General features: G+C 40.1%; 1 protein-coding gene across 7 annotated transcripts in view; it reads left to right on the plus strand.

The window, feature by feature from the left end:
- LOC124615403 overlaps positions 1-16244 on the plus strand; it is a 494346-nt gene that overhangs the window by 256860 nt on the left and 221242 nt on the right. For all 7 annotated transcript variants that reach the window (XM_047143247.1, XM_047143248.1, XM_047143249.1 and 4 more), the window contains 4 exons: positions 3427-3607; positions 6299-6631; positions 8530-8835; positions 14096-14459. In XM_047143247.1, coding sequence (XP_046999203.1) covers positions 3427-3607; positions 6299-6631; positions 8530-8835; positions 14096-14459 — 1184 coding nt within the window. The remainder of the gene's footprint in view (positions 1-3426; positions 3608-6298; positions 6632-8529; positions 8836-14095; positions 14460-16244) is intronic.

The raw sequence follows: 16244 nt of genomic DNA on the forward strand, positions 1-16244 counted from the left end.
AACGGTTTCTTTTAACTGTCGATTTTCTCGACAACGGCTGAGAAGTGCATCTTGGTGCTTTGCCATATTACACCTCTGGCCATGAGCTTTTATTATGCGCAGTATGAATCGAATCTGAATTTCACAATTGGCGGCCTCTCCTTGTGAGACAATGCTGACGCCTCTGTAGATTTTTAGGGATCAGGATTCACTAGCATCTGTACCCTGTAGCAGAGTGTCTCTGAAGGCTGGCACTCGGCAACAACTGAGGTGAGTACCTTTCATTTGCTCCCTCTGGCCCATTCCCTGCGACGACTATTCCCTAATGGAACATTTGTGGCATTAGGTCCAACAAGGAGGAATTAAGGCTGACTGTAGCCATACCATATCACTGAACACCCAGCTGCAAGTTGCTGCAGTCCCCATTTCTCTTCTTCACTTCACCTTTTCTCTTTGTAATGTCTATGTCCCTCCATTGTTCACTGTCACCAGAGCAGACTTATTCGAGCTTATTGGTCAGCTCCCTCATACCTTTTTGCTGCTCGTCTACTTTAATGTCTATCATCCTTTTTGGTGCTCTTTGAGAACCTGTCCGAGGTTCCCTCTTGGCTGACCTCAATCAACTCAATGTCATCTGCATTAACACTGGATCACCCTTGTTCCTTTGAGACTCCACACACACTTATTACCATTTGGACCTCTCATTCTGCACTACCCAGCGTGCCTGTTGTCTCAAGTGGTCCCTTCTCTCTGACACATATGCGAGAGACAATTTCCTGTGCACTGTCCGTTTGCTGACTCCAACCCCACATGTGTGTAAACCCAAATGGCAGCTTTTTAAAGTCGATTGGAGGGTTTACCCCTTCCTGCCGACCTTTGATGAACATCATTTCACCAGTTGTGATTATTACATTACAAATCTTACCCTTACTGCTGTAGAACGCTCCATACCTCACACTTCGTCTTCACTACACTGCATCCCAGCGCCTGGTGGAGATATGCTCCCCCTGTAAACTATATTCGTTATAAACACTGGCATCCACAGTGTCGTTCCGTCCTTCGGGATAGCAAAAAAAAGGTAGCTGGATTTTATTTACTGGTTCTTTGAACAGTTCCATTGCCTCTTCTGTCGTATGTGGCAACCTCCATCATCTCTCTAGGACCAAGATTCATTCCCTAATTTCTGGCCTGACCGTAGTAGTCGATGTCATTGTAGACCCTATTGCTATCTCCAACACCTTGGGCCACTATGTTGTGGAGATTTTGAGTTCCATCAAGTATCAACCCCACCTTCCTCCTGGTAAATGAATGGAGGAGGCTCTAGTGATATCGTCGTCCTCTCAGAGTCTTGACTGCTTCAGTGTTGCCTGTACTATGAGGGAGCCGGACTATACTCTCACTTCAGCCCAATCTTCTGTCCCAGGGCCGGATGTTGTTAACATTCAGAAGTTGCAGCACCTTTCATTCCGGCAAGCACTTTCTTCTTCATATGTGCAATCACATTTAGACAGATGGTATGTTTCCAAGACTCTGGCATGAAACCAGTCTCATACCTACATCTAAGCTCTGTAAGGACAAACACCTTTCTTCGAGCTACTGCCCCATTTCCGTTACCAGCTGTTTTTGCACAGTGATGCAACATGTGATTCATGGCTGGCTGGTATGGTGGCAAGAGTCTAGCAGTCTACTAATCACTGTACAGTGTAGATTTCAAGGATTCCATTCTGCGGTTGACCATCTCGTCACTTCATCAACCAGTGTTGTGAATGGTTTTCTGTGGAAATAAAAGACTAAGGCCATATTTTTTGATTTGGAGAAAGCGTAAGACACCCGTTGGAAGACAGGTATCCTACGTACTCTATACATTCAGGCGTCTGAGGCCGCATGTCAGATTTCCTTCAGGAATTTTTAAAAGATGAGTTTTCAAGGTACGTGTGGCTTGGCCTTGTCCAGACCACTTCACCTCCTCCAACCCAGACTGCAAGATGCAGTGCATTAAAAGCCACCAATGAGACACTTGGGTGGATTATTCAAAATGAGAATAGTGAATGGACTGCAGAGGTAGTTGCGGTATATAGGCACATATTAAAAAATGCCAACTGTACTGTTCAAACCAAAACGCTTTGCTCAAAATTTTATCCGAGTTGTAGAAATGTCACAGTTGTTAATTTGTTGTTTGTGTGCATGTATTTTACCAGTAACTGAGTAGTTGTAAAAAAATTTGGAAATTTTTAAAAAGTTTACGGGACATTCAAAAAGTAAAACAATATGTACATAAACATTTCAATACATGATACTCTACAGCAGTTGAATGGCTTCAGATATTAGCTTTAGCTGTTTTCTTATTTAGAGTATAATTTCATGTGCCGATGTTTGAAATTAGTTACAAAAATTATTGTAAGTCATCTGAGTGTGTCTAGTTTGATCACCCATAAACACACACATTGTGGAGTGTAGTGACATTCATTAGTTGTGAAAGTGCACACTCACTCTTTTGTGTGTGTGTGTGTGTGTGTGTGTGTGTGCCTGCGTGTTCGCGTGTGTGTTTTCCATTTTTAAAAAGCTTATTTAATTTGAGAGACAAAGAATTCATTATTAGTTTTTGTGCCATTTTACTGTCATTTTTGTCTAATCAGTGATGTATAATAATGTAAGATTGAAATTAAATGCCACCAGTGTAATTGGGGGCTGTTCCATTATTGATAACTAAGAGTTGCCTGTTGACTCGTACATTGTAGCTGCTGAGAGGGAGACTTGCATTTCAGATATGTATTCTCGCATTTAAACTGAATTTGATGAAAAGCTTTGTTTTCCAGAACAACTTTGTTGCAAAATAAGTAGTGAGACCCATTGCACTCTTAAAATGTATCTCTCGTCATTGTTGTGAGCGTATGCACTCCTGTAATCAATACACACAGATTAAACCAACTGACAGGGTGGTTCCTTTGGAACACACACAGTGAATCTATACATCTTGTAAATTAAAGAGCCCTACTACATTTTTCTGTCTGTATGTGAAGGTAATTTGTGGAATAACTGTCAGCATTTTGATATGGGTTTCATTAATTGATAGATTGTTTCGTGAGAAAGGTTTGCGTATGTAATTTATTACTGCTGTACCAGAAAAGTCATCCGGTTGTAGATACTTCGTGCTATCCCTCTGAAGCCAGTGCAGGGTGCTGCTTTCCTTTTGTGCCCTTGTCCAATCTGATGTGACCACTTTCTGATGACCTCATCCTCAATGACAGGTCTTTCTCTTTTCCTTGCATGTACTGGCATTGTAGTCACTTAAAGTCTACTATCAATCTGCCATAATTGATATTTACCACATAGAGAGAGATATTTGTTTCACGTGAATTACTCTTCTGTGAGTGAGTTCCTGTTAGTGCAGTAAATAAGACATTTTCATAGTCCCTTACCCAATTCATTTGGCTCTTGGCTCCTTAGGAATGGCAGAAGTACAGTACCTAGTGTGGATGGTGACGATGGAGACATGACAGAGACAGTGTTCTCATCAGAAGTGCGGCGCGTTCGACACAGTCCAGCTGAAGTAGTGGTCTTCGATGATATAGGTGAGAGCTGGCAAGAGCAAGTTGACAATACGGGTCCAACACTGCACTACTTCCAGGTTAGTCACTGACTGCTACAGTTGAAGTCTTCTAATTGTGTTACTGCTGCAGTTCTCTTATTGAAGTTGAGGTAGTAAAATTTTCTCTCGGTTACTTGTGTGATATATGTTGCGGTGTGAAAGGGTTCATTTCAAAGTGTTCCATGTAATTTGTGTTTGAATGTAGTTACATCCTGAAGATTTTATATAACTGGAAAAAAAGGTAACAAAGTAATTCTCCACAGTACAAGTTGTAAATAAAACGTCTGCAGTAAAATAGGATAAGCTAGCCATAATAATCTTTTTAAGCTTATTTTAAATTTTAGAATGGTTATTGTCACACATTTTGTTTCGTAAAGTGTGTGATCAGATTTTTACAGCTGCTTTAAGCAAAGGAAGGAAGGAATTAGGTCCAGTGTCTTCAAACAAGCCATTCAGAGACTTATCAGATAAGAGAGGCAGATATTAAATGACTAAAGATAAAATGACTGGGTCAGAAACGATAAACAAAACAATAATCAGTTTTATGAATTGCTGGAAATTGTAATATATTCTGAAAATGTACAATACAAGTTGGGATGTACAATAGTGAGATGCAGAAAAAGTCCAAAACTTGCAGTAGAAACAATGCACTTCTAACTGGGAATTTTCGGTGCATCATACAATTTTACAAGGGGACTGGCCCAAAGAAAAAGTGACGTCTAGGTTTTGATCACACATATAATTTTACATTATATCAAGGCTTAATTATGACGAAGACAAAATATGTTTACGCTAAAAAAAAAAAAGTAGAATTACATTAAAAAGACACATAGGTGATGTTTGTGTGTTGTTAAATATTTTTTGTGCCAGAACAAGTTTAGGTAGACAAAGGAACGATACTTCTGATCCTGATCAAAGCTGTCCACATACGAACTGGATGTAAGCAGTTGACAACCTATGTTTTGAAAGACAAGCTGTTGATATTCCAGTTTTGTCTCAGACAGTGGAAAGTTCAGGTTGGAATATCAACAAAGTTACGAAAACGATACTAGTGCACACAGAGCTTCCAGCCAAAACTGCCTTCAGAAAGCACACTTAAAACTCACACAAGGTAGTGCGCCTGTGCTCGTGAGACCACCACCTCTGGCCGCTTTGTCCAAAATGAAACTGTGTCAAATGGAAGCAGCAATCTGGAGTGGGGAAGGAATGGAGGATAGCAGGATAAGAATGGGTGGAATGAAGTGAGTGCTGCCTGGCAGTATGCAGGGACTAGACCTTGGCGGACAAGGCTGCCAGGTGAAGTGTCAGGATGATTGGGGAGGGGGAGTGGAAAAGGAGAGTACCAGAGAAGGTGAAAAGGCCAGTGGGTGCACATTGGCAGAGAGCGGTGCACAGTGAGGGTAGGGGGGATATGAATTGGGAGGACGTAATGACAAGACAGAGGGAGTGGAAACTTTTGCGTGGAAGTAGTGGCCAGGATAAATTCAGGATAGAGAATGTGTCGTAAGGAGGATAACTTCTATCTGCGCAATTCAGAAAAGCCGGTGGTGGAGGGGAGAATCCAGACGGCACGGGATGTGCAGTAGCTGTTTAAGTTAAGCATGTTATGTTCTGCCGCATGTTGTGCCTCAGCATGATCCACTTTGCTCTTAGTCACAGTTTAGTGGTGGAAAGTTGTTGGTAGTCGTATCAATATCACAAGCTGTGCAGTGATTGCAGCAGAGCTAGTATATGACATGACTGCTTTCACAGGTGGCCTGGCCTCTGATGATGGGATAGCATAAACCCCTGACAGGATTGGAGTAGGAAATGATGGGCAAATGAATAGGGTAGTTATTGCACCTGGATCGTCCACAGGGATGTGATTCCTGGGAGTGGTGTATAAAGGTGGACTATGATGCGGGTGGGCGATGGAACACCACTTTAGGAGGGGACGGAAGTTCACCTGGAATTCAGTGACACCTGTGGTAGTAATCTAAGCCACCATGACAGCTGTGGACTTTGTGTACATTATCTTCCAGTAAGATAACTGCCTGTGTCACAAGCCAAATTCTTTCTACAGTGGTTTGAGAAGCACGATAGTGAACTGACGCTGATGTCTTGCTCACCAAAATTTGTCTGATCTGAACCAGATGGAGTGTAATTTAGGAGAACTGCATGGCCTATGGTTAGATGTTTTGTGACACACACATTTGAAAACCTACGAAGGGCCTGTTGAATTCACATCATACAGAATTGCTACTGTATTGGGTTCCAAATGGCTATGAAGCAGGTGGACGTGTTTGGTTCTTCTGTGTAGTTCGAAAATTTGTATGACAGGTAGACGTAAGACTAATTGTGTACGTAGAGGAAAGTTTCCGTAAAATGCAGGCTACATTGCCAAAACAATGTGATCTACCTTCACGATGTAGAAGTATTACAGCTTCTCTTCTCCACAGTTTCATGCTATGTGCCTAGGGTAGGTCCTTGTAGAATCTGAGCAGTCAGTCTATCTTGTCCTCCAGTGATACTTCAATGTCACATACCATTCACCTCACCTGATGCATTTTCATTAGGGGAGTCTTTACTACATTAAAGAACTTAAGCTCAGTATCTTTCTCAGTGTTTTGTAGAGTAATTTGAAGTAATATCACTTTTATGAACCATAAAAAAGTCTTGTAACAATTAGTTACTACAAAATGAATTTGCCTTTCTTCAGAAAATTGTCAAGTATCTGACATTTATTTCTAGAGTCCATCTCTGACGACAGGAGGGGAAGTAGATATTACAGAACGTGATGGAGGAAACAGGAGTCCTGTAGGCGCAAGAGTGATTGGTGGTCTGCCAATTGCCCAGTACGAGGGTTCTCCTCGGCGTTACGGCCCCAGGCAGTCGTCCGTGTCTCGCCATGGAACACATTCTGTCAGCTTGCCGAGTGCACAGAGCTTGCTCAATTCTCCCTCTGTGTATCCACCTAGGCCTGGCTTCCCACAGAGGATCCTCACATCACAGCAGCAACAGGCATCATCTCAACAGCCGCAGCAGCAACAGTCACCACAACAGCATCAGCAAGATGAACAAGAGGTAAGAATGCGTCTATTGTTCAGCAGCATAATGCTGTTCATTTTCATAAAAAGGTGTTGTATGGAACTTCTTAATTAAATACTCAATCAATTACCAGTGACATATGTAGGATTAACTGCTTCAAGTGGGGAGGGGTGGTTGTTGTAGCCAAGTCTTTTTTTTTAATGATTTATTTGTACCACTTGGTTACAAGGACACACTGTGTTAACTCGGTGCAAAAAGTGATTGCAAATTGCTGTGTGTTTCCAGCTTCTAAGTGTTTCAGTAGACTACTGCCTTTCCATTTGTTTGCAACTGAGATCACAGTATTCGGAGAATATAGATTACTAATACACACTTCTCTCCCCCATACCCCACTAACTACAGTATGTATTCTGCGGTTGATGTTATTCTGACTTTTTATTATTTGTTCCTCAGGAATGATAGAGCTCATGGGGTTGAGTGAAATTAAAGATAGTTTTCTTATTGGCAAATTTCCATTATTCCTGGCTAACATCTTGTAGTTGAATTTCAGTGTCGCTCGTACAACCAGCCGTTAGTTCATAACTAATTTGTTTAGTCATGTACAGATCATTTTACTGTAATATAAATATGCCTGAATTATACTAATAAAACACAATTAAAAGATAACTAATGAGCAGGCATATTATTACCTACTGGTCTGTTTAATTCCAAGCCTCATGTACATTATTTATTCACATCCCATCATGAATCACTGCACACATTGCACTTGCTGCTCACACTACACATCAAGTCGGGATATACTCAGGTAGTTGAATTAGAATTCTTAATTCTGTGTGTGTGTGTGTGTGTGTGTGTGTGTGTGTGTGTGTGTGTGTGTGTACATATATATATATATATTGCTGACAAAGGCCTTAATGCCCGAAAACTGTAATTGTGTAAATCATTTTGTTCTGCCTATCATGACTCAGCGTCTGCGCTATATGGTGAGTAGCAACTTTCCTTCTCTAATATTTTTACATCCCGTCCTGGCTTTTCCATTGATTAATTCTTGAAACAGGTTTTGTATTGAGCCCTATTATTGTTAATTATTATTCATATGTCCATTTTCTTTCAGTTTGAATATATTGTGCTTGCTTTCCTTAAGAATTTGATCGAAAAGATAAGAAGTAACCTTTGTGATGCATTTATGATTTTGGATACATTTCTGATTGATGACTAATTGAACATATTGCTTTTATAAGCCTGTTTGGTGACATTTGCTACACATAATTACGAAAAGTTCAGTTATACATTTTGCACAGTGTGATCTTAAAGGCTGTACTGGATTCTAAAGACAAAAGTCTCAGAGTATTTCCATCAGCTTCTTCTAGATGCATATCATGCTTACAGACTGAGTAGGAAAGCTGAGAAATAGTGAGATGTGAGAAGTGTTTAACACTCAGTGCTTGGTGAGATGGGTGATACTGCAGTATAGGCACGGCTGTGAAGTATCACACATAGCAGTCAAGGACAAAAGGTTAAGAATCAATTTTTCTTCAAATGAACTGTAGAAATACTAGCATAATGTTAGTAGCACTTCATAAACTGTACTTGAATACTTACAAAACTTTACGGTTCTCTCTCTCTCTCTCTCTCTCTCTCTCTCTCTCTCTTTCCTCCTCCTCCCTCCTCCTCTCCCCACACACACCCCTTCTCTCACATTCCCCCCTCTTCCCTCCCTTGCCTGTCTGCTCCCCTTCGATTCCTCTCCTGTGTTTTTGCAAAGTCATGTAGAAATGCATTTCACAAATCTGATCAGTCACAGTTTACAATTGTATAGTCTGCTGAACTAGTATTTGCGAAAATAAAAATATTGTATTCAATAAGTGGATAAGCAAGGCACTTACGCCAAGTTTCTGCTGAATATATAGTAATTTTTCCTCTTTGGTTTTCAGACAGAAACTGGCAGTAGTGGAGGAGATGGTACAGGGACAGGAGCCTTCGACTACTTGTACGAGTTTTCTGAAACACGGAAAGTGCTGGAGGAGTTCTTTAAGTGTCCACCAGAAAATTCTGTGAATCACACACAACAGCAGCAGCAGCAGCAGGCTGCATCAGACAGTTTCAGAGAGCTGGAGTACGAGTTGAGACGGCAGGCGGCAGGCAGCGCTTATGTAGGGCAGAGATTGGCCAAGGAGAGGCCCGACCAAGAGGACAGCCCACGCAGACCGATGGGTGGCGGCAGTGGCGGTGGCCTCCTCGTAAGCTGATAGATTGCATGTATAGTGGGATAACTGGCAGGGGAGTTGCAGAACTTAGGCTCATCGAAGTTACGTAGCAACTTATATTATGCTTGCAGTGGAAACTTGTGGGTTGTAGTGCTTTTAATTAGTGAGACACTTGTGATTTTATGTAAATACTTGATTATGATTTAATTTTCTTACAGGAAGATTATGCGTGTTATGCAGAGTGGCGTGCTGCAATTACTGTGCCAACTAGTGTGAAAAATTGTACATATTTTTGGCACATTTCAGTGTCTTCGAAACACTTTTTTCGTGTTATATTCCAATTTCCAAATTTTTCTGACACAGGGTGGCAGTATCCCCATTTTCTGCTGAACCAATGGAAGAAGTAAATTACTCTTGAAACTATAGATAATTTTTCATGTACTTATACATAATGAGGCATGTGTTTTAAATTTTTAAAAACAATTTAATGATTACATGAAGGCCTTCACATCAGTCTGCTTACCAATTTCTGAACTCCATACTCATAAAAATTTGCCACCTGGTTTGCCAACTGCTGCTAGATGACTTTTTACACCATCGTTGTCATAGCACGGTCCACCAAAATATTTTCTTCAAGTACAGGTAGTCACTTGTTCTAACATCTGTTTTCTCAAGTGATTGGGCGTCAGCTTTTTACACCAGTTCTTCAGTGGTGAAAGTTGATTGCCCATTTTGTACTTTAATAATAAACATTAGTATCACAATGATTTAATGCTGTAGCCACTTTTCTTACCGTTTCATTGCTCATATTTTTTTCTCCATAAACTTAACTAATTTGCAGATGAATTTTGACTGCTGTCATGCCTTCTGCATATGGAGAATGAATTATCACCACCTTTTTGACATTTAGTGGAATTTTCAAATTAACTGACACAATTAAATAAGCACAAACAAATGTAAACAGGGTTCAGTTCTTTTCGACAATCGTGCCTGTGAGTAGCCAATAGATGCAGATTCTCAGCGGAGACGGCAGACGGTGAGACTGCAGTGGCAATATTTAAAAACTTTATTTACTTAAAAAAAATACACCTTGTCTATAATTTGAGCAAAATGAAAATATACCTATTTTCAGGTCAAGAAAAAGAAATCTTCAAGCACCAACATTGTGTGACTATATTGAAGTTATTAATGGCATTCAAAATCCAAACAAATAAGGCCCAAGCATTTTAATTAACTATGTTTGTGGCATTGTGGTTAGCATCATTGGTTGATATGCTGCGGGTTGCCAGTTGAGACCCAACCACCTGAAATTGTTATTTAGTATATTTAGTATTTATAGTTTCTGGAACATTATTGAAGTGTCTCAGATTTATAATGTTTGTATATTCGGGAACATTCTGTGTTTGCATAGATAGCTGCCCACTCTGGCCAGGAGTTCAGTTACGTTCTGATTGTAGGTTGGTGTAATTGATAAAGTTGCTTTATTGTAAATGATATACTTCACTGATGACTCTGCCTTCACATTTGGTCTTGATTGTGGTTTCGACATGTCATTGTTTGGTGGAGATGCCAGATACTTCAGAACATTTGCACCATGTTGGCTTCAGTTAGCCAACAAAAAAGCTGTTGCCTGTGTGGACAGGAAGTGGAGTAAAAGCAATATGTCAGTCCAAAGATCCGTATATTCAGGAGACAGATGTATTTGAAAACATCAGTAAGTCAGCTGCGTATCAGGTATGCATCAGTGTTTTCTCGAGACACTGGTCAGGACCCTACGAAATGGCTGGAAGAAGTAGACCACTTTGCCAATAGAACTGGGATGACAAGGTGTGTTTGGCAAATGTGTAAAAGTTCAATAGCTGGGATAAATTCCAAACCCATCTGAAGAAAATGTTCGGCAACATTCAGTACCAAATTCACCTGGTGGAAGAACAGTTCAAGAACAGGGTTCAAAGTCACAGGGAAATGACATGGTGATACATATAGAATGTTTTTGTACTATGTCACATTGTATCAAATTGTAAATACGAACATGACAGAAATCAGCAAAATCTCATACTTAATGAAAGGAGTCTCAGAAGACATGAACCAAAGTCTTCTGGTAAAGGATGTTGCATTGACAGAGGAATGTATCAAGCGGTACCAGCAAATCGAGGGAATGCAACAGAGACGAGTTGAATGAAAGACATGTGACAAATAGCCACAATGAACTTGCCTCTCACATGCCGAATAGAGGAAAGAGATACAACAGTATGTGGCTGCAAATAATGTTGAAGTAAGTACACTAGTAATAGCAACCATAAATGTTGACCCCATATGTCAGAAGGTAGTAGAGAAGTCAAAGGGTAGGTGTATTGATCATTGGAACCAATCTCCTCGAACATGCCATGAAAAATGGACTCAATCAGCTCGTACCTACACTTTCAGAATGCTGCATTCAGTAGCACAACATGAAAGCAGTTCGTTTCTTCCTTGGCAAAACTTCTCCAGCTGAATGTTGTAGAAGTGTGTCACTTTATGTATTTTTGCTGTAGCATCCCTGTTCGTTTGGTATGCTATTTGTTGAAATTAAAAATTAACTGGAAGAAACCAACTGATGATGATGGAACATTACCAGTTTCAGTGGTAATACCACACTTTGAATCATCAAAGGGAAAATATGTAAAGTCAGTCATTTTCTCTCCACATTCGCCACAAATCTTCTGCTGAATCACTAGAAAAAGGCACATTTTTCACATTTTTCGTCGTCCTCTTTGCTAGAATTGTTTAGAAATGAACCAGTTTCATCAAAATCACTCTCACTATCATTGTCACTTAGAGATTCCTCTAAAAACTGTAAAATATCTTCCTCAGAAAAAACTGAACATGAGGAATTAGCCACTATGCACACAAACTTAAACGTAATAATTCCAAAAGTCCTTTCAGCACAACTACAACAGTTTGAGACTGAGTTAACACAGGTTCCCCTAGAGGCATCACTAAGCACCATTGATGTGTAGTACTGTCAGAATCGAGAACTGAGCATGTGAGAGCCGCAAAAAATCGTGTCAAATGAGGCTCAAAATAGGAGCAGAAAACAAAATTCACAATCTCGAGTGCCACTTGATGTTGGAGTGGAAAGGGTTAGAGGACAGAGAACAACGCAGTGACATGGTTTCACTCTGGTTGCCCTGGGCACATTGTATGCTACTGCATAGAGAGAAGGCAAGTGTTCAACAACCATTATATTACTAGATGCGCCAATCACTGTACCCCTGGATGAGGTCGCTGGAGGTCACTCTCCAGCATGCTGCATCCATTACAGGTTGCCGTACAAAGGTACTTGCTGCTTATCTAGACTCTAAATTCAGGAAAACTAAATCAGGTGACCATCTATGGAGGTGAGGCAACCATGGATGAAAATGGTCAATGGACAACAGTCACCAACATGTCTGAAATCGCATTGACATTGTCATCAATGGCTAACCTATCCAGGCACTAGTTGATTCAGGAGCTTATTTTTTTCTTATGTCAAATGCTTATTGTTGTCGGGTAAAGATGATTGTTCCGTGATACAAAAGCTATTGTTCTGAAGGAAACAAGGGGAGGTACATCCTGCTGACAGGAAGATGTGTCGCAAAAGCAACTATCAGTGACAGAATGCAGCCTTTAGAATCTGTCATGTTAGCAGAATGCAGTCATATTGTTATTCTTGGATGGAACTGCTTGCAAGCACCACAGGCAGTTGTAGACTGTGGAAGATCGGATGCCCAGTTAAACTTTGAAGCTTGCCCGTTTGCAAGAAGCTACTCAGGTTCTCAAAACTGCCATGCAGTTCTTATACAAAAGTCTGGCCAGAAATAGTACAGAGGTTTTCACCAAACCTTAAAGAATTATATTTCAATGAGTGGCAAGTGCTATTCCAGTGCAACTGCCATGCATTAATTACATACTGAGCATCACTCACTAATACTAACACTGTATGTTACTCCCTTCATCTCTCTCTAGCAATCATCGCCAGTTCTTTTGAGCAACAGATACACTCCACTCTTGCTTTGTTTCATGGTTGTATATATAATCTAAGTTGGATATAGGTTCAATGAATTTAAACTTTTTGTCTAGAGTTGTCACTGTCATTGTGCCTTATTTCCTGGAAACCATGCAACAATCCGTACAGTGGGTGAATCAGCTGTAAAGAAGGTGAAGATGGTCCTGCTGTATAGATGATCCCATCATCTGGATAAGTTATGGCAATGATTATTTGGTATGTGAAGGGTATCATTAACAGACTTCTTGGAGAAAGGAATGTCGAATACTCGACAATACCCCAATGAGAAATTAGATTGCTTCAAGTGGAAATGGAAGGAAATGTAGCCCCATTTAGTGAAGAACAATGTGCTTCATTGCCACAACATTGTGCCAACGCATTCATCTGGAGTTGCCACATCAAAACTGCTTGAATTGTGTTATGCATTGATGCTGTGCCACTGTTTCAAGTGACTTTGCACTTTCTTACTTCTTGTTCTCAAAAGCGAAGAAATGGCTTATAGACTAAAGATTCTGCTTCAGGGAGGTCTTTGTCAAGACTGGAGAATCTTAACAATGTAGAAAAAGACAGATTACTACTTATCGTAAAGAGGACACATCAAGTTACAGACCGGCATGATTAAAAGGCACTCACATGTAGCTTTCAGCCACAGCCTTCGTCAGGACACACACACACACACACACACACACACACACACACACACACACACACACACACGTCTGCCAACTCTAGCATTTTGGGCATCCTGCTGTGTCTGAAAGCTATATGCGAGTGTCTCTTAATTGTGCCTGTCTGCAACTTGACGTGTCTTTTTTTACAGTAGGTAGCAATCCGTCCTTTCCTACATTGTTTATATTCCTACCTGGAGTTTCCATTGTTTGACAGGAGAATTTTATTGAGCCTGACACTTTGTATATTTAGAGAAGTTAAAAAAGAAGCCAGGAGATTAGGAAAAATGTAATTCTTAAAAGGATACTACTTTGCAAAAAATGTGTTTGTCCCACCTAACACAAGTAATCACTGAACTGCCCTTCCAGTATTACAATAATTTATTACTCTCTGAAAAATACTTCTGTGCACATAAAAGTCAATGCATAAGCTGTATGCGTCTGAGAAAGTTTTGCTATATAATTAGCTTTGTAATATGTTTGAAAGTATCTCACTGAATATTTATTTCTCCATGTATCGATAATTGAGATAATTTCAGAAAATTCTCTCCAATATGAAGTATGGCAATTCAAAAACAAAACCATTTTCATTCTGCAGGGCAGTCAGGCAGATCTTTCTGCAGCGGGTTCGGGTTCAACTGAAGACCTTGGAGACACAGAGGTTGGACTGCAGGTTGGCCATAGCCGGAACTTCACACTTTCTCCAGAGACTACGGATTGTGATTCGAACTGTGGTGATCTCGACAGTGAACTATCACTTACTCCAGCACCAGAAACCATTGTAGGACAAGGATTGGACAGCAGTGGAGAAGGACCGTGTTCCAGTATCCCTCTTCCGAGGCCTGCAATGCCTGTATTAGAGGATGGGCTGTCATCTGGTCATGCCTCTGATGCTGACAGTGGTACTGGTCCAGGTGGAAGGCATGGGCCATCACCGTCACCATCTGGAAGGTTGCTACCAGGTCTGTAACTAAAGCAGAAAAGCTTATGGTGGTCTAAACGTCCATGTCAACACCCATGTTCCCTATTGCTGCTTGTTGCTTACTGATTTGGATGTTAATACCCATTAGATTACATGATATTTCTTATTAGTGTGTGTCAACAATCCACTAATCATCTGAGAGAGAAAATAGTGAAACAGACGTAGAACATTGGTCTTTCAGAATGTCACAGCACATATTATGCGGCTCTATTTTTCTAAATACAGATGTTGAAAACCAACAGTACATAGTCATTCTGTCACATTTCATTCCTGGAATGAACAGCTAGTTTTTTGCAGCCAATGTTTTTGAACATACTAAGCAGATACCTAGTTTGAAAGTAATTATACTCATTGTTACATGTACCACTGCTCTCTATATCAGCGAGAAAATAGGTCCTCTGCTCTTTTTCATGGAACTCAAGGATATTGACTTGTCTAGCACCTGGACTTCAGATGTTGCAATTTTAAGAAAACTTGAAACAAGATTTAGTAGAAAATCCGTAAGTGCTGACATTTATTCATTCTGGATGACTCCTGCTATGTTACTAAATTGTAACTCTCCAGGGCTGTTTTGACTCGTCTGAATTATTTGAATTATTGTGCATTTATGAAATTACTTCATCCTTAATGTTTAAATTGCTGTATTCAGTTTCTTTGATTGGTTATTATTTTGAACATTCAATAAAAAATTTCTGTTGTGAGTCATATGAACCATCTAAATCTTCCACTACTGACAACGGAATGCACAATTCAGTGCAAGAACTGAGAGAAATATCACAAAATGACCTAAGTGACAACCAGCTGAAAAATCCAAAATGCACAAGCTTGACATATTTAATGTACAGTAGTGTTCCTGACACCTGTACTGCAATGTGTTAAAAGTTCCATTATTAATGAAAAGAGAGTCTGAGGAAAATTCACAAAGTAAAAACCGTTTAACTTTAATAAATTCAAGAAACATAATTTAGTAATAAAAATGTCACTTGCAAAATAGAAGGCTAATTTGTTTCTCTACGTAATAATCTCCTTTGTTCAACCATTTTCCTTATGTGTCCGTGATGTTTAATATTTCTGTGTAGTAGTTGACTGCTGCCAGTGTGTTAAGTCAGCTGTTCACTGTTCTTCTCAGCATTGTTCCAAAATGTTTTCCACCGAGGGCCTCTTCAAGCATCATGAAAAGATGAAAATTGCTTGGAGAAAAGTCGGGATTGTTGGTGGGTGATCAGTATTTTTCATTCCAAATTGAGCCAGCAATTGTCTGGTTTCAATAGCAGTGTGAGGTTGGGCATTATTGCGAAGAAAGAAAGAATTCTGAAAGAAACAATATTATGAAAGAGAAAGTTGTACTCGCCATATAGCGGAGATGCTGTGTTGCAGGTAGGCACAACAAAGACTGTCATAAATAAATCTTCTGGCCATTTGGCCATTGAGGCCTTCGGCAACAATAGATGTGTGTAGACACACACACACACACACACACACACACACACACACACACACACATTATTATTGCTTGCTGTAGTCTTCTGAGGGTATCACAATGTTGCTCTGCTCTGCCTTGATTGTAGTGCTATTTGGCATGAAAACCACCAAAAGAACAACGTTTCAGTGCCCCCCCCCCCCCCAAAAAAAAAAAAAAAAAAAAAAAAAAAAAAAAAAAAAAAAAAATCACTTTGAGTTTCTGTCTAAGCAGTCTTCTTCTCTTGTTAAGTTATCACTGTGTTCTGCGTGATGAATGATCATGCCACTCAGTGATCGACTCTTG

This window comes from Schistocerca americana, chromosome 5, assembly GCF_021461395.2.
Source record: "Schistocerca americana isolate TAMUIC-IGC-003095 chromosome 5, iqSchAmer2.1, whole genome shotgun sequence".
NCBI classification, from domain to species: domain Eukaryota; kingdom Metazoa; phylum Arthropoda; class Insecta; order Orthoptera; family Acrididae; genus Schistocerca; species Schistocerca americana.